This window comes from Canis lupus, chromosome 27 (genome assembly GCF_003254725.2).
Source record: "Canis lupus dingo isolate Sandy chromosome 27, ASM325472v2, whole genome shotgun sequence".
Lineage (NCBI taxonomy): Eukaryota > Metazoa > Chordata > Mammalia > Carnivora > Canidae > Canis > Canis lupus.
Window position 1 is genome coordinate 25,609,530 of NC_064269.1, and position 20,172 is coordinate 25,629,701.

Consider the following 20,172-nt stretch of genomic DNA (forward strand, 5'->3'; position numbering starts at 1 on the left):
CTTCAACAGGCTTCTTGAGAAGAAACAGATGCAAACAGAAAATCGTTATAAAATGCAGCATGACAAATGTAGCCAGAGAATAGGCAGGCACAGGAGATTAAAGGAGCTTTAAGGAGGAATATCTCCTGTAAACTGAGCAAGTAGAGCCCAAGAAAACGTTGGTCTAGTGACACCTAGAGGATGAGAAAAGAGTTGGCCAACTGCAGAATGAGCAGCAGACGGACTACGCCCGCCAGAGGGGCAGGAAGAGCATTGACCAAATCAAAGCATCATGGGGAGGCTTTGACATGTAGCCTGGTGTCTCTGGAGCATTGGATTCCTGGTTCTGAGTGTTAGATGAGGAAACAGGAGCCAGTGACAGGGGCCTCCTTCCACAGCATAATCACTGAAGGAGTTGTAATGGAGCAAACCACGGAGCATCTCGAAATCTACATCTACAGTGAGTGCTAACAATATTTAGGCTATTTGAAGAGTTATGATCTTTCAGGGGTTTTGGATTTAAGAATATTGTATGCCGGGATCCCTGGGTGGCGCAGCGGTTTGGCACCTGCCTTTGGCCCAGGGCACGATCCTGGAGACCCGGGATCAAATCCCACGTCGGGCTCCCTGCATGGAGCCTGCTTCTCCCTCTGCCTGTCTCTGCCTCTCTCTCTCTCTCTCTCTCTCTCTCTCTCTCTGTGTGACTATCATAAATAAATTAAAAAAAAATTAAAAAAAAAGAATATTGTATGCAGTAAACTGTCTAGAAAAAGATATTCATTGACATAAACATATTTTATAAAAGATAAAGACTCTCTTCCCTCCTCTTCCTCAATTCCTTAACCTGAGAACTGACCACGATGAGGCTAGCATGTATGGAGACGCTTGATGCAGGAAAGAAATGTACCATTTCCCAAAGGGGGGATTTTCCCTGAGAAGACCGCGCTCCTGGTCCTGAAAAGTGCTTTCAACTTTCTTCCATGCTAGGGCTGGGTTAGAAAATCTTGGATGTGTCTCCATATTGTTCTTTCTCTTCCTCTTTGTTTCCTTCCTTTAATCCTTTCCAAGTCTTCTATTTTTTTCCCTAGAAGAAATCCTCAGTATCTTTGCAATTTCGACATTTCAACTTTTTACTCATGCTTGAGCACTGAAACTTACCTAATCTTGCTTATAAGTGCCAACATCCAGAAGATTCTACCTATGCCTCCAGAAACCCATACGCATTCATGAATCTAGTCGTTAGTTTTGATTGAGCGCATATGTACCAGGCACTGTGAATGGAAGACAATACACATGAAGCCTCGGGGGAAAGACACTAATCAAATAATGACACGAGATACATATAATTACAAATTGCATTAAGTATTATGAAGGAAAAGTGCAGGATACTAACAAGAAATTTTAACAGAGGAACCTGCCCTATTCTGGGAACCACAGAAAGCTTCCCTCAGGGACAGTTACATTGGATCTGATGGTGAAAGATAGGCAGAGCATTCCAGGAAGAGAGCACACAGCATGTACAAAGGCTATGAGGTGGAAAGGGTCATGGCCTCTGAAAGAAAAATTCAAGCAAATGAAAGAAAGCCAGTATGGTTGTGGCTCAGAGGCAAAGAGAGAGAGAGAGTTTAAAAAAAAAAAAAAAAAAGAGCTGCAGAAGTACACATTGACTGTGTTCTGCAAAATCCTGTAAGCCAGGTTGAGGATCTGAATACTTAGGCTAAGAGAATTTGGAAGCACGTGGGTGTTTTGAGTGTGAGTGTGACTTGATCAGATTTGTATTTTCAAAAATTGCTTTAGTTTTCAATTGGCAAGAGTGGATCCCAGAAACCATTATAAGAGATGATTGTAAGTTAGCTTCAGGTGGTGGCAATGGAGAACTAGAGAAATGGGAGAAGTCTGGAGATATTTGCAAGCTACATTGATAGTACTAAGATCAACAAGCGATGGTTAGACCACAGTGGTCAGGAGTGCAGATTCTCAAGCCGGGCTGCCTTATATGAATCATTGCTCTGACACTTGTTGGCTTTGCGACTTTAAACTAGTTCATTGACCTTAGCCTTGATTTTTCACTTCTGCAAAATGGGCGTACATATTGGTACTTTCCATTCAGGATTGTTGTGAGAACACAATACTTAAAAGACTTTATAAAGCATCTGGCACACTGGCTGACACATGCCAGTTCTCTAGAAATGTTGGATATTAGGGATGGAGAAGAGAAGGAGCCAAGGAGGAATCTCAGAAATGATATCTATTGCCTTCAAACCTGGCCAAAACTGGTTTAGAATGAATCATTCAGGGCATGAAATTGAGCTCTAAGCTCATAACAATCTACAGAAAATGATTATCCTTTTGCCCAGTGGGAGAGTCTTTTTTTTTTTTTATGCCAGACTCCAACGAGGAAATCACTCTTCCTTCAACAAGTAATTAAAAACAAAAGAACATCATTTTTGCCAGGGAATGTTGACTACCAAAAGAACAAAATCACCAGCAGCTGCCCAGATATCACAGAGCACACATATTAAATTACATAAGAAATTGTTCCTTAGACAACAAGGAATTAGTAGCAACCTTCTTATGAAGCTTTGGAGATGCTCTCATTCATCATTATTTCAGGAGCTATTCCTGGAATGCCTTTAATGTGTCAGGTAATTTGCCAGGTGCAGAGATACAAAAGTGACCATGACGGACAGACAGAGTTCCTATCCGCCTAGAAGTTAATGTGGGAAAATGATGGTAAACAGAACTCAGGAATTCTTTAAAATAAAACTATGTATCTGAAATTAACAACTGGAAGAGAAGAAATAGAATTAATATAGAGTAAAAAATAAGATAAAATTAAGAAAATTTGTTGTTTCCTGTCTTGTTAATTTTCCTCATTCTCACTGGTGTGAGGTGGTATCTCATTGTGGTTTTGATTTGTATTTCCCTGATGGCAAGTGATGCGGAGCATTTTCTCATGTGAGAAGCAGCATTTTAAAAGTTTAAATGATGGATTTTGGTAGAAGTGAGTTTCTAATATTCTACACAATTAAGATAAATTTCTTAATTATATCTCACAGATTGATACATATATCTCAGTATGTCCCCAGAGTTCCTGTGGTGATGAACTGTGCTAGATATTGAACCAATAGTGAGCAAAAACCTAAAAAAAAAAATTTCTCACTTGTAGAATTCACTTAGTTTCAAACATGTAGACTTTTTGTCTTATAAAGCTATTTAGATATTTTTAAAATTCCTCATTGAGATTTACCTAGTGTGAGACAAAATACACTTTAAAAACAATTTTCAAGATCTTTTTCTATTTTTCCACAAGTATTCTTTTTTTAAGATTTATTTATTTTTTATGTTCCCCAAATGAATGAGACCATATAATGTTTGTCCTTTGAGAGGCAGAGAGAGTGAGCATGACTGGGGGGAGGGACAGAGGGACAGAGGGAGAGAATCTTCCAAGCAGACTTCATGCTGAGAGCAGAGCTCACTTGGGGGTGGAGGGGGGGGGAAAGGTGAGGGTAACTTGATCCCAAGATTGATGAGATCATGACCTGAGTGGCAACCAGGAGTCTGACACAACTGACTGGGCCACCCAGGTGCCCTTCCACAAATATTCTTATGAAAGCTGTATGTTCTATTCCTGAATCAAGACCTGATTTTAACCAATTGCAAAGTTGAGTTTCTAATACTTTCAGAAAAAAACCAGCATCTTTGAATTTCAAACTAGACATGAATTTGATCTAGGATTTAAGGACTCAACATCAGTTTTTTTTTTAAGTTTATTTATTTTTTAGTAGTCTCTATGCCCAACATGGGGCTCAAACTCATGACCTCAAGATCATACGTTGCATGCTCTGACAGAGCCAGCCAGGCACCCTTCATCATCACTTTTTCATTGCATAATTTAACTTGTTTCTATTTGCCCATCTCTCCCCTGAAGGTAAGAACTGCTAGGCTATTTGCCAATGAGATAATTGATTGCCTGTAATTTAACTCTTCCTTGGTTATTTTAGAATTTGTATTCTGATCATTCATTTCCTGAACTTACCTGAGAGATATCTGCTCATACTACAGTTAACATTATCTTTCTTGATTGGTTCACCCTCAGGAATATGTTGCCCCCTATATTAGAATTACTATTTATCTAATTATAATATTATATGATGTATTTTCAGGGAGAAAACATTTTTTTTCAAGAATGAAGGCATTTGGGGGAAATCTGAAGTCAGGGGCACAAATCAATTCCGTTCACATTCCTTTGATGAAAAATCAGTTGCATGTCTACAGCTGGTCTCCAGAAAGCTGAGAAATGTGTTCTCAGCCAGGTGGCCATCTTCCCAGCAGGAGTGGGAAAACCAAGTTAGTACATCTTCTAAAGAGGAAGCATTCTTAAAGTTTGCTTTTATTCATGAAATAAACTTTTGGTTCTGCAAGAAAAGCTAATGTTTCTAAGTAACATCTCTAAAAAAATATGAAGGAAAAACTTTTTTCCCCATAATAATGTTAACATGCCCTGTAGATAGTAGAACAAAACTACTTTTAACCAATCATTCATTTATTCTTAATTGATTTATTCATTCATTTGTGGATTTAAATAAGTAGTTATACATGTTTGGTGAAACATTGAATTAATTTAAAGTAATAACGTGGGATCACACACACACACACACACACACACACCCCAAAAATCAAACTCATGTTCTTAATCACTAAGTTATCAATATGATGAAGCATGTACTTCCACACATGCTTATCTTCATTGTACTATGTTAGGAAGGCCTCTCAAAACAAAGAAGAGAACATATTTACCATATGTAGGCTAGTGCATGGGCTTAGAAAAAAATCTTTTGGCCTTTTTTTTAATACCCCTTCTATACCTCTCCCCTCTTCTCAATCTTCCAACCTACATTAACACTAAAAGATTGTATAACCACTTATCAGGAAAGTGACTCCACAGTATTCATTGGGAACCACTTCAGTGTTATAAGAACAACGTGTTGTCTAGTCAAAGAGCAAATGGAATTGCCAATTACTTCTCTTCCAAATGTAGCACTTGAGAAATAACCCTAAATTGGTACTGTGAAAGATACGATTTTTTAAAAACTTTAAATGTGAATATAATCTGATATTAAATTTTACAATCTTTTACCTCAGAATTGTGTTTATAATAAGGCTAGGTAATGTCTAGGACTATCATGACTTTTCCTTTTGTTCTGACACCATCATATCCAGATATCCATATCTCATTTGTATTTAATGAGAACAAGCTTTTACGCCTTCTACACACAAAAGTGGAGATTTATGAGGTTGATAGAAAGAGCTAAATTAAAAAAATACATCATCTCAAGGAGACATCTGATGAACATTGATGGTAAAAGAATTATTTGAGGTCTCATGTACTGCTGGTTCCAGCAAGATTGGGAAGGTTTACCTAACAACACTGAGCCATGACATGGAAGGTAAACAGAGTAATTACCAACAGGTGTTATATCCAACAGAAAACTGATTTAGTGCAATGGCCATATCACCAGTAGAGTTTCTTTCCATTATGTTAAAAAAAAAACAAGTGAATATTACTAAACCAACCATTTTCATGACACCATTTAGGAAGGAAAACAGTTTAACACCATCACACACATTATTTGACTTGTTATCCTTGTCATATTTGGTATTTACAAACATATATATGTTTGATAAGCTTCCGCATAGTATATATACCTCCGTTTAGTATAAAATCACCGCGTAAAAATATTTGGCAATCTTGAATGTGGTGGAGAATATCAGAAAAGCAAGCCTCTACTTGGTATTTCTAACCTCCACACAAGTATCCCTGCATCTAAGTAGAGCTGGGAGAAAAGGGAATTTAACGACAGCCAGCTAATGGTCTTCTGAATTGAGACCAGGGCAGGAGGCAGATTAGCAGCTTGAGCTGGGCTGCCAATAGTCAAATTCATATATCTACATTGCGATCTCTGGATTCTGAGAAGCAGGATTTGGAAGACACTCGAGGAGGGACATGCATACATTCTCTTCTCTAACCCTCACAACATCCTCATGAGGTAAATATTATCACCCCTACGTTACAGGCTAGTAAATAGTCCAATTCTCACCGAGATAAGCCCATCTCCAAAGCCCTTATTTTTAACTATTTCAATATGCTATCTCCCTAACAGCCTTCTGGTAAACATACAACATTTGGCTTTCACTTTTGGCAGTGTTTGCTGTCATCTTTACACACTTTTGCTCCAGATTCTAATTTTTTTAACTGATTTTTTTAAAAAAATGGTCATATTGATTTTATTGAAAATTTAGTAGGAAAACTAAGGACAGGTGAACATTGACAAAAACATCACAAAATGTGATTGAACTTCTCAGGGTGACTAACTCTTTCCAGAGAGATAGGTAACTCTTTTGTCTACCTGTTCACATGAAGGCAAGGACTTGTTTACTGTTTATTAAAATACCTTCACTTTCTAGAATAGCAGCACATAGTAGGTGTTCTATAAATACATTAACTGACTCTTTTGGATATGTAGGTACAGGCTAATCAAGCCTTCAATATCCTAAAGACTTACAAGATTATACATTGTCAAAGCAGATGTGTGATTTTCTAAATGTATCTAGTGACCTCTGCTGGAATACTTACCAAGGAAACCAAATACAAGTCTTCATTTTTCCCTAATTGCCCTCTCACTTAGTTTTCATTGAATGATAAAATGTTAGTGTGAGTGTGAAATTAGGGATTAGAATTTTTGAGAGTCCTTCTCCCATCTTGGAGGAACTCCATCTGACTTTCTGTCTGAGTGACTATTCTCTTTCAACTCCCAACTCATCAGTTTGTGTTTTTAATACAAATCTTAGAGGAGAATATTCGGGAATATGGAAAACAGAGAACTTTTTCTGATTACTCTCCAAATCTTTTTTTTTTATTCTCTAAATCTTATTGCATAAATTACTGCCTTTCTCTCTTTCTCCTTCTCTTTCTGTCTCTGTCTCTCTCAAACATACAGACACACACACGAAAGAAGAGGATTCACTCACATAACATAACATGGATAGATGAAGATCTATACCATGGACTTATTTAATTTAGTTCCATTTATTTCACCCCTGTTGACTCAAGGAACAATTTTGAAAATTGTATTCACCATTGAAAAGAATTGGTAAAGGGTGACCTCATGTTAGGAATCATGGGATCAAAAGAAATACATAAGTCTATTTTAGAAGGGTCGTTAGGAGATGCTATGTTGTTGACAATGCTTACTGGAAGCGAAAACCCCAAATGAGAATTGAAGACCAGGAATTTCAAAAAGTCAGAGTAATGAGAGTGGGAATGAGTGAAAAAATCATCAGGCGATCTGATTAAACTTTTGAAAACAGTTTTTTATTTTTTAATTTCCATCGGTTGGTCAAAATTATACACTTTGTATGTTATAACCAAAGACACACTGGGTTTTATACTTTTTTCATACTTTTTAATAAAAGTAATTAAGACGAGGGGAACCAAGATCTCTGCCTAACATCAAAATTTAGATGATAAGCATAGACTATAATAATTTAATGCTCTAGAAATAGGAATCAAAAGCATACTTAGGAAATTTAAAGGGATTTAAGGCACTAAAAACAGTCCCAGTGAATTCTACATGTAATCCAAAGTGGTCTATAAACTTAATAAGGGGAATTTGCAAATCTTGGATCACTTTAGAAGTGACGAAATAAGCATTGATGACTGTATGAGTCTAGGAGTTTGGTCAAAAGGACAAGGGCTAAAGGTCTGGATTTGTGTCATGCTCAGCCTATGAGGATTCCACCTTCTGAAGGAGTGCTTGCTAAGCCCCAAACCTGAGGATTATACATGTGATAGAGTTGCTCAGGTCAATACTGATTGGAGATACTGTCCTCACTGGACCTGCTCAGAAACAGGAGCTGAAAATTCCTCCTTAACCTGAGAGTTCTCTGGAAAGCACATGAGATTTCATTTGACTGGTTTATACCTGTGAGAAGTTCCCCAAGCCTGAAATCTTCCACCCTGAACTCGTACGGCTGTTGGCACACCGCTCCTGGGATCACAATTTGTTGAAAAAAGGATTCAAAAAAGTTTCAGAGAACTGGGAAAAGAATGCTCCGAGGCCGATCTCTATCTGTGACATCCCTGAGTGGGCTGCCTCAGTGGGAAGTTGAAGAGCTTCCTGTGGAGGATTTACTGCTTTTTGAAGTCGCTTGGGAAGTAACCAACAAAGGTTTGTACTACCCTGGAAGGTGGCTATTTGCCAGATTGCTGAAGAATGTATTAGGATTTCACAGGTGACTCTAGTGAGAATGAATTGGTGGTGAGTGAGGAAAGTATTCAAACTGAATATAAGTTGAGGTTACATTTAACCTTGTCTATTCCAACAGGCCACCGAGAACTTAGATGCGGCTGTGTATTGAAGGGAGAAAACGTTGAAAATATTAGTCGTTGTCAGGGAATGTGCATTTAAACTAAAATTTGAAATGCATATTATGGCCAAACAGAAATGAAAGGCTACTATTACTCTTTTGGTTTTATGCTTTCTGTCAACAAAAAAGCATAACCAAGTACTTTAGTTTAGGGAGAACCACATGTGATTGGGACTCTTTACAAACCTTAATGCCATGCACCATTAAAGATGGTACAAAATACTTATTAATAATGTTGCCAATAATTCATGACCAGCTTGGAATTAAAGTTCTAACCTACTAGCTGCTCAGAAAACATTACACAGGGCTCCTATTAAGAAGAATGAGAGAATTTCAAACTTAGAGGAATTTATTTGGCACCAGTTCTGATTTTCACCTTATGCTAAGTATTCAAAGTTCATAAAATGCAGCAAATTTTTTATAAAATTAATAATAGCATACAATCAGAATAAAAAAATAAATCCTGCCTTGGTAGAAATGCAGGAATGAATGTGAGAGAACAAAGCAGGCTTCTTCTCTGTAGTGTGGAAGCAAAGAGAATAGAAACCTTATTACAGAGAAGTGTTTTGTGAAGAGCTGTTTCTAATGTTCTTTTCCTAGTCACCTGGTGTTTAAAATGCCCAAAGTTCCTGGGAATGGAGTCATCTCTATTATACATAAATCCCAGTCTACGACTTGAAATGAAGGTTTTTTTCTACAGAGCAGGCAGGAACTCAAGGATATAGCTTATTGGTGGAAAAACCGGGGTGGGGGGGGGGATTTTTAGACCAGAGCCCCTGCGTGAGTTCCAGTACCTGAACAGAGTCCCTTCTCCTTCCTTCTCTCCTCCTTTTCTCTCCATCTAGCAAACATTAATGGAGCATTGTCTCCCAGTGCTAGGAACACCCTGGCAAACACTGTTATTCCATGGAGCTTATATCCTGGCGACGCACAGGCTGATCTCAGGGCCCAGAATGGTGACTGGTGGGCAGAAAATGCTCCATGGATTTTTTTTTCTTTGGAATGAAGAACAAATACATTTTGTTTTCAGCCCTACATGCCTTTGAACCAATTTTCTTGCTTTTCCCATACAAGGGAAAGGAAATTGTTTTATGGAGAAGAGAACCACGATGTGATTTATCCAATTGACATCATCTCCAGCATATCTTTATGCTGATATTTATTACAGTCTGATAGTTTAGAAATTTTTATATAAAAGGACAACTATTGTGTTCATCCCTGACAATACACTGACACTATAAATACAGTTTTTAAAAACATTACTTTTATCTCCCCGCAGTTCATGGCAGTGATATGCGGCATCTTAGAATCCAACTCCTCTATTTCAAAGATGAAATGGATGCCTCAGGCTTAGATGATCAAGCAAATGTCAGGGCTGGAACTAGCATTTAGGTCTTCTTCAAACTCACTTCTCTTTTTTACTACCACACAAAAATTAAAAATTAAAATCATTGCCTAAGGAAATGTCCTATAGATGAAAGAACATAGGACTTGCAATCAAAGGCCATAAATTTCTAAGACTTTGAAAAAAATTATTTAAATCATCTGAATATCAAGTTTCTTCTTGAATGAAACTAATGTAACATGATCCAGCTCTCTTATAATGTTTCATGGCAAGCAAGGAACTCTATTCAGATCCAAAAAAACAAAAGATTTCTTACAGAAAAAAAAATCCCTTTCTGCCATAATCTTGCCAATGAACAATGAATATGTGTAAAATATAACAAACTAGAGAGTCACAGTTAAATTATTGGATATTCATTCTCAGACTTCAAATAACACTTTCCACTTGTTCATATTACCCTTGACATCTATTGCTTTTATTCATTTAAACATTTATTATTGCTCTTCATTTATTATTCAATAAATATTCATCAAGTGTTGATTTATTAGATGTCAGGCACTGGAAATTGAAGGAGATAGAGCTTAACAATGCAGAACTGATCCCCAGTCTTCCAGAATCTACAAACTTGCAGGTAGAGACTGAACATGCAATTAGAATCAAATGTGATACAGTAAGAATGAAAGAACACGATGCTCGAAGACTATACACTGGGGGCAGGGGATGGAGGTATCTACCTAATTTGAGGTTAGGAGATGAAACTTCTGTAAGGAAGAGACAGTTGAACTGACACGTGGAGGATAAATAGGCACTGGAAAAAGATGATGGAGGAAGGATAGAGACGGTTCAGTGTTCTTTGTGAAGGAGCGGGATGTGCCAAGATGCAGAGGTGAGAAAGTGTACTCTGTTCAAAGATCTGAGGGAAGCTAAGAGAGGAAAGGAGTGGAGGGTGAGAGCAGATGGGAGTGACCAGCAGGGGGGAGTTTGTGAAATTTATGATTAATGATAGGAAGCCATTGAATTTCTAAATAGTGGGAAGTGCTAACTTGGGTGTGTTTTTGAAAAAGCACTGTTACTAGTTGGGTGAGAGGATGCAGGAAAGTAGCAGACAAGTTAGAGACTGTGGCATGATCTAGGATGGAGAGTTTTGCCCAAATGTTAGAAATAAAAAGGTTTATTTTCTCTGATCTGCCCAAATCATGGTAGACTACACAATATTTGTATTATATTAAGGATATCTGAGATTAAAAAGACTTTAGTGAATATTGTCACAATTAATGATTATTAATTTAATACATGTGAGTAATTCTGAAGTATAGTCACTAAATGAATGCTTCTTTTTAAAATTTTACTAAAAATAGGGGCGCCTGAGTGGTTCAGTCGGTTAAGTGACCAACTCTGGGTTTCAGCTTAGTTCATGATCTCAGGCTCCTGGGATCAAGCCCTGTGTGAGGCTGAGTGCTGGGTGTGGTGTGGAATCTGCTTGGGATTCTTTTCTCCCTCTGCCTCTCCCCTCCCACCCCCATGCACTCACACACTCTCTCTCTAAAAAAAAAAAAAAAAAAAAAAAAAAAAAATTATTAAACGCAATTCATTTTAGCCCTAGGCCAACATGTAATATAATACATATAATACTTCTATTTTCTTCCTTCTCAAAACGGATACCATAGCTCTGGGTCACATGGTATGAAAGGCATATGGAAAAACTCAGAAAACTACAATCAAGATGGTATGATAGAAACTGATTATAACTGTGAGTCTGCTATTCTGAGGCGGGAGTTCTGAAGGTTGGACCTTGATACAAGTGGGCTTCAAAGAGTTTGTAAACTTTTAAAATTATATCTGAAAGTGGTTTGTGTACGTCCTCCTTTGGAGAAGAGGACTGAATGCTTTCATCAGATTTCCAAAAGCCTCAGTGACTGATGTGAGAACCACTGCTCTCAAGTTCCCCAAACCCTAGGTTCCTTTTTGTTAACCAGAAATGCAAGTGCCAAAATAAAAAAGCTATTTCCACTAAGTACTGTTTTTTAAATGGCTTTTCTCTAGGGCAGAATAGAAAGGATTCCACCTTCCCCAAGACCTAAAGATATTTATCTTTCCGTGATACCACTCATTTTCTCCCTCTGACCCTCCCACCTACCACTCTTAAAAATCTATGAATACTTTACTCCAGATAGTTACTTGCAGTCTTGCTGTCTACAGCCTGTGGACTCTGGGGTCAGACTTTGGGGATTGGAATCCCAACTCCATCATTACCTGTATGATGTTGGATGGGTCTCACAGCCTCTATGTGCCTCAGTTTCTCTATTTAAAAATGAAGATAATAATAGCACCTACCTATAATGGGGTTGTGAAAACTAAAAGAAATGTCAACTGTAAATCTCTTAGAACAGTGCCCCACACTTAGCAAATGCCTTGTAGGTGTTAGCTTATGATTATTTCTTCATAAAACTCATTCATCAAATGAAGAAGTTGGATCATTCATTTTCATACTGCCTTTCACTTTGAGCAATTCCATCCTTCTGTTTTTAAATGCAAAAGCCAAGAGGGGGGAAAGATATGGATCCGGGTTACAGTAAGTAGGGGTCAAGTTTCCTTTGCCTGGCATGAATATGTGGTGGCCATGTCAGTGGCATCCCAAGCTTCACCATATGAAACATAATCTATGCAAAACCCATGCTTGGTACACACATATCTTCAAGATGAGCACTAGTCTCTTCATTTCTTTTTCATCCAAATTACCATGTCTGAGCCCCTCCTGTCTAAAACATCTAGAGTTACCACTGTGGTATAATCAGGGTGGGAGGTATCTACAGTTTTGCTTTAAGTATGTCATCTCCCACTGCCCAAGACTGCAGATGCTTCATTTTGAATCACAGACCCAGCAAAGCTCTAGACACATAAACATTTGTTGACCATTGTTGCCAGTAGTAACATTTAGTCTTTCCTATCAGGTTTGCTACCTCAGAGAATGATGTCTAAGGGTAAAATGACTACCACTGTTCTACTGTTCTGTCTCCTTGAGACAGGAGGGCCAGATTAGTAGCTCTGTACACTGAAGTCATATAACTTCCCAATTCTGCAACTTTTAAGCATTTAAAAAAGTGATGATTATCCCAGTTTATATATAAAATATAGTCAACCCTTGAACAACTCAATTATGAAGTGAATGGGTCCACTTATATGCAGATTTTTTTCAATAAATACAGTACTGTAAATGTATTTTCTCTGCTTCATGATTTCTTAAACAACATTTTCTTTTCCGGGGATCCCTGGGTGACTCAGCGGTTTAATGCCTACCTTTGGCCCAGGGCGCTATCCTGGAGTCCCGGGATCGAGTCCCACATCAGATTCCCTGCATGGAGCCTGCTTCTCCCTCCTCCTGTGTCTCTGCCTCTCTCTCTCTCTCTATGTCTATCATAAATAAATAAATAAATCTTAAAAAAAATTTATTTTCCGAGCTTATTTTATTGTAAGAAGACAGTATAAAATACATATAGCATACACACATGTGTTGTTTCTGTTATCAGTAAGGTTTCGGGTCAATAGTAGGCTATTAGAAGTGAAGTTTTTGGGGAGTCAAAACTTGTATGTGGATTTTATTCTGCATGCGGTGTTGGCACCCCTAACCACCACATTGTTCAAGGGTCAAATGTATATCCTTGCTATACATAATATATATTTAGAATAATACACAATATATTATATGTATTATAATATATTATATGTATGTGTGTGCATGAGTATATATGTATATACATGTGTGTGTGTGTGTGTGTGTCTGTGTGTGTGTGTGTAGCCTTATTTTAGCTGGTATCCACATTCTATAATGCTTTGGAATCCAGATTTTAGCAATATCAGCAGTGTTTCTAGATGAAAACTTGGGGTTTTTGCTATCTCCATGGCATATGCCATGGGACCTCATCTTTTCTTTCTTATGAAAGGCCTGATACTTTGCCCTCACACGAAAGATAGCTCCCATGCTGTTGCAGGAAAATATAGATCAATAAGATACAAAGTACATGTTTGAAAGTGAAGGGCAAGTCCAAATTCAATGACCTACACTGGTAAAACAATAATTCATTAAAAAATATGTGTTGGGGAACCTCTGGCTTATACTCCAAATTTGAAAATAGGAATGACCCTATTTCTATGCCATTTTACCTATGATTAGCATGCCAGGAGAGGAGATTGGGGTAAGTTTGGTATCCAGACAAAGTTAAATGCTAAGGGCAAGTAGTTGGCATACAAATATGGGGAGGACAGAAAGAACATAAAATGGAGCTTGCATATGAAATAGTGGTAAGATGATCTCCTCCCAAAAAGTCTGTACATGAAGGAGTCTAGGGGGGAATGATTCATTTACCATTAGGCCTCAACCAATATAGGATTGACTCTTTTTAAAAATTTTATGTTTTTATTCCTGATAGACTGAAAGAATGTATCCATAGTATTTATGAACACTCTAAGGCTAGCTGGGGACTATCGCTATCAAGTTTGAAGGCCTCAAATGGGAAAAAGAAGAAGCGAATTAACCAACAGTGTTTAACTTTGCATTTCAATTTCCACATCTAATCATTCTTTTTTTTTTTTTTGAGTAAAAAATTTCTCTTCTCCTTTTTGTCCTTCAGCAAATAAAAATATGCTTGCATTTACTCAAGTGTATTTGAATTTGAAACACATAGTTTAACAAACAAGGATGTCCTAAGATCTCTGGGCAACATACATAGTTGCAAATAAAAGAGTTTTAAGAATAGAAATGTGAATCAGGCAATATAAATATGTGCCATCAGAATCTGGTAACATAACCCCCTGATAAAATAAAGGTGAAGGAAATAAGTCTACAGAAGAAATTATTTGAAAATTTTGCCTTTGCATGGATAGTAAGTATGAATAAAGCTGGGATCCCTGGGTGGCGCAGCGGTTTGGCGCCTGCCTTTGGCCCAGGGCGCGATCCTGGAGACCCAGGATCGAATCCCACATCAGGCTCCCGGTGCATGGAGCCTGCTTCTCCCTCTGCCTATGTCTCTGCCTCTCTCTCTCTCTTTCTCTCTCTGTGACTATCATAAATAAATAAAAAAAAAATTAAAAAAAAAAGCTTATATATGTTTAAATATGTTGCTAAGATGTGACTCATATATACTTTAAAGAAAAATCTTTTGATTGTTCTTGCAAATTATTTCTCTAAATTTGTTTTCCTCAACAAATGGTTTTGACAGTTCATAAAATTTTCTGGAATTTGGAGAAATATTTAGGCATACTTGATGCTGGCATCAATTTATGTAGCCTCAGATTCATTATTGATTACGTAAGTGAATCACGTTTTTCCTGGTCTAGTCTAGAAGCCTCTGCTTGCAGGGTTTACAAATCATCTTCACATGTCCCATGCTGCTCTCATCACCTGCCATCTGAGTTGTGATTGAATGTTCTTATCGTTCTTTGTTCAAGTGATAGTTTTAAGTTTCTTTAAATTTTCCATAATCACAAAGTCTTTTCTTAGACATGAAGTTCTTAAAGACGGTAAGTTTATGTAGGCTCATGTTAAAATTGTTTGCATGTAATAATTGCATGTTGTGAGTTATATTAACTCTACCATTTTATGAATTAATGAATCTTATTACTTATATAATAGTGCCAACATTTGCATTTTGTGGCTTATCTCTTAAATAGCAATTTATCACAAAGTATATTTTGAGTGGTTTGGGCTTAACAAAAAATTTGCAGATGGCAAATTCTAGCTTTTGGCCATAGATTGTGATTATTGGTATGACTTACTATTTAAAGCCTAAATTACTGAAACAATGTAAGAGATGCAATTGCTATCGACCTATATATCCTGATGAATTGAAATAACTTATGAAAACTCATAGTAAAAATGGGAACCTTTTTTTTTTTTAATACACAAGTAATAAAATCACTCTAGGAAACGGAAATAAAGATTGGTGCCAGGATCTGTTTGGCTCTGGAATTTCACACAGCATTTCTTGAGTTGTTTTCTCACCTATTGCCCATGGACTGAGAATTGCTCAAGAAATTGATTCAGACCATTTTCATATTGTCACACAAGATGGTTGCTTAGAGCCAGCACAAGATATCCTCCCAAAGTTTACTGAGGTCTTCTTCTCCTTGGTCCTCCTGCCTAGCTGTGGCCTCTCAAACCTTTCCTTTTAAATGCCTATTACTCTCCACTTGCACGCTATGCTTTCAACTTAGGATCGTGGCTCTAACTCTACTCTTTGCCTAAAAAGTTCTTCCCCATGATAGCTGCTTGCCTCATTTCTTCACCCTTTTAAATACTTACTCAAATACCACCTTTTCAATGAGCCCTAGTCTGTGATACTGCTGCTACAACCTGTCTTTTGCCCCTAAACTAAGTAATATTTTATTCCCGCTGAACAGATGAGCTAATGGAGCCTTAGATTGAGTTAACTAGTTCAATTTAAGTTGTTCCAAATTTTTCAGTATGAAAATGCTTCCATAAATATCCTAATACACATATCTTTTAGCATTCTTATTTCCCCGAATGATTTTCTAGATGTAGACATGCTGAATCCAGAGTATCCATGTTTTTCTAGAGTATACGTATTTTTTGGCTCTGTGTTTTATTTTTTTAAGAATTTATTTATTTATTTTACAGAGAGAGAGAGAGAGAGCAAGCACAAGCAGAGGGAGCAGCAGAGGGAGAAGGAGATGAAGGCTCTCCATTGAGCAGGGAGCCCAACATGGGGCTCAATCCCAGGACTCTGGGATCACATTCCAAGCCAAAGGGAGACATCTAACTGACTGAGCCACCCAGGCACCCCTAGCTCTGTGTTTCAAAAGTCATGGGAGCAATGCCAGAGGGGGAAAAATGAAAGACCACATGAAAATTTGTATGTGAGTCACTGGGCTTGACATGAGGGTTGGGCCAAGTATTCCCCTATTAAATGCTATCACCTCTTTTCTCTTGTCAAAAGGTACCTTGTTGGGTACCTTCCAGGGTAAGTGGCTCTTTAGCTTGAAAGACTTATTCATAATTTCAACAGTGGCTATTACTTGAACATACCCCAACCCCCTCTTGGAGCAGTGTAGGAGAAGGAGTAAAAGGTGACTACAGTTGCTGAGTGTGTGTCTTGACAATGGCTGTTGGAGCCAACTTTGACACTTCAGTGTAGATAGACCTTCAAGCCAAGTTCTGCTTTACTACAGTCATCTTGTCAGATTGCCTTGAAATGTTTGTATTTCTCGGCTGCTGTCAACCTGCTGCTCTATGATATGCACCCAGAAAAGGCTTTAAAATATGCATGAATTAAACCAAATAGTTACTATTTGTGTGTCCTTTAAAAAGCTTCTTTTAGGGATCCCTGGGTGGCGCAGCGGTTTGGTGCCTGCCTTTGGCCCAGGGCGCGATCCTGGAGACCCGGGATCGAATCCCACGTCGGGCTCCCGGTGCATGGAGCCTGCTTCTCCCTCTGCCTGTGTCTCTGCGCCTCTCTCTCTCTCTCTGTGACTATCATAAATAAATAAAAATTTAAAAAAAAAAAAAAAAAAAGCTTCTTTTAGAGGAGTGCCTGGGTGGCTTAGTCAGTTAAGCATCTGCCTTTGGCTCAGGTCATGATCCTGGGGTCCTGGGATCGAGTCCCACATCAGGCTCCCTATAGGGAGCCTGCTTCTCCCTCTGCCTATGTCTCTGCCTCTCTCTGTATGTCTCCGATGAAAAAATAAATAAAATCTTTAAAAAGATTTCTTTTATAAAGTTAAATAAACCCTTGTGCTTGATAAATCCTAAATGCTAACTTAAAAATGAGAACGCATTTCCATGCCTCATCACTTAAAGTGAAATACTAACCTGAATGATAAATGGAACCTTTTCTTTTTAACAGTTGGTGGCATCTATACTGTGATTCAGACAAAGGCCAAAACCACAGCAGATGAATGGGGAGACAATTATTTTCTGATTGGCCCATATTTTGAGCATAATATGAAGACTCAGGTGGAACAGTGTGAACCTATTAATGATGCTGTTAGAAGAGCTGTGGACACAATGAATAAACATGGCTGCCAGGTAAGGGCTACTGATTGACACTCCACTCAGCAAGACCTAGGACACTGTTACGGAAGAATAGAGCACCATTTACATGAACTCACAATGGAAGATTATTTATCTACCTAGGGAAAAGGAGCAGGTTTGTGAGAAAGGTAATGAACTTGTTTGTAAATAGGTTAGACTTGAAGCATCTTGTGAAAACCATCAAGAAGTGTCTAATAGGATAACAGGTTTGGAGTTCAGCAGAAGGTAGAGGATAGAAATGTTTTGGGGAAAGTCATTTGTCTTTAAATTTTAGTTGACATTATGGGTATTGATAACAGCATTCAGTGGAAGTTTATTGATTAAGAGCAAATGTATTGAGTCAAACCTTCAGGAATGTCAACATGTTAGAACATCTACATTAAAATAAAAAACTCAGAGGTTGCGAAAGTAGAAACATAGTCAGTCATGCAGAATCAAGAGTGGGCAAGTCCTAATCCTCAGAACCTGTGCATATGTTACCGTATATAACAAAAAGATTTTGTAGATTTGAATTGCAAGGTGAACAGATTATTCTGGATTATCTAGGTGGGCCCAGTGTAATCACAGGGGTCTTTATAAAAGAGAGGCAGGTGAGTTAGAATCAAAAAGAAGATGTGCCAATGGAAGCAGAAGTTGGCCTGATGAGCTTTGAAGATGGAGGAAGAGGCCACAAACCAAGGAATGCAGGTAATCTTTAGAAGCTGGAAAAGGCCAGAAACAGATTCCCCAAAGGACTACAGATAGACTGTGACTCTGCCAGTATGTTGATTTTAACCCAAAAGACCCATTTCAGATTATTGACTCCCAAACCTGAAAGATCATAAATCTGTGTTGTTTTAAACCACTAGGTCTGTGGTAATCTGTTGCTATCATAATAGTTATAGGTCAAAACAAGGGAAGAGAGTTTCAAGTATAAAGGAGGGATTAAGTCAATGAAGGATTTAACTAAAGCCAATTGAGTTTAGCAATATTCAGGTTATTCATGGCAATCTTGCTAAATACAGCCTCTAGGGAGAAGAGGGTTAAGTCAGATTGCAGTAGGTTTAGGAATGAGTGAACAATTAGGAAAAAGGTACAGAAGTTGTGGCAATGATATTTTTCTATGAAGAAAAAAGATAATTAAGCAGTTTGGGAGTGATATTATTTTGAGAATTAGTGTTTCATTAAATGTGAGATCTGATCGCATTTAGATGCCAAAAGGAAATACCCGGCAGATAGGAAGAAGTCAAAAGTTCGAAAGAAATGGACAAAGAGAGAAAGATCATTGAGAAGTGGAAAGGGAACACAATCTAAAGCACTACCGAGAGGATTTTTCTTCCTCCTGTCACTCAAACAGAAAACAGGGCTAGGTGGCATCAGTCCTGGAGGTGACTATGTGATTGACTGAATTAATGATTGAATTGATGGACAGTGTGTCTGAAATGGATAAGAAAGGAAGCAAACCCAGAAAGGAGGAGATGGTGTAGAGAAAAAATGAAGAGATAGGAACTGGAGATCTTAAAGAGAAAAAGGAAATAGTATATAGCCTCGGGGAAACAGAGTAAGAGAAGTGGGGCATTGACGTTGTGGTCAAGGAATAGAATTCTAAGATTGAATATTTCAGGGGAGGAACAGTTTGGGTTTTGACAAGGATAATAATGCAGCCATGAACATGGGTAGCTGGAATGTCATGGACATGAAGTTTTTTGAAGTCAATAAAGTCAGAAAACTATGACATAAGTGTGTGGGATAAAAACCTGGATTCTGAAGTTGTCCCCAAAAAGGTGGAAAGGTAGCCAGATGATTAGTAGAATAAGGAAAGGTAGTATCCAAATATACTACCAAGTTCCAAAAATGTCTTTATACACAAATAAGTTTCAGTGTGATTTTAAAAGATCCAAACTTCCTTCATACTCATCCCAGGAATATAGTTTCTGGGGGTGAAAAAATAAGGAGCCTTCATTGAGATGTCTATATGAGTAGCAGGATTTACAAATATGCAAAGTTTAAGATGGTATATGCAAAGTTTAAGATGCAGAAGATTTAAATAAAGGGAACTTGAGGTCCCAGAGAACACCAGGAAAATAAATTATAGTGAGTGTAGTGTAGAGAACATAGAAAAGTAAGAGAGGGATGCATGTTGTACTATCAGGATGAAAGAATGAGTCTTTGGAAGGGGCTTACATTTGAAGCTCTCATGAAAGAAGAGGGAGATGAAAGTCATAATGGTGTGACAAGTCTCAAGGTTCTAAATCTTTTTTTTTTAAGATTTTATTTATTCATTCATGAGAGACACACACACACACAGAGGCAGAGACACAGGCAGAGAGAGAAGCAGGCTCCACGCAGGGAGCTGGACGTGGGACCCGATCGCAGGACTCCAAGATCACAC

At 37.9% G+C, this 20,172-nt stretch overlaps 1 protein-coding gene across 2 annotated transcripts in view; it reads left to right on the forward strand.

Moving 5' to 3' along the window:
• Window positions 1-213: 213 nt before the first annotated feature.
• GYS2 (glycogen synthase 2) overlaps window positions 214-20,172 on the forward strand; it is a 60,689-nt gene continuing 40,730 nt past the window's right edge. Inside the window, exons 1-2 of one of the 2 annotated variants that reach the window (XM_049102233.1) lie at window positions 214-439; window positions 17,614-17,795. In XM_049102233.1, coding sequence (XP_048958190.1) covers window positions 337-439; window positions 17,614-17,795 — 285 coding nt within the window. In that variant the 5' untranslated portion in view covers window positions 214-336. Of the gene's footprint in view, window positions 440-7,776; window positions 8,211-17,613; window positions 17,796-20,172 lie in introns of those variants that run through there. The other variant, XM_025455318.3, reaches the window with a different exon arrangement.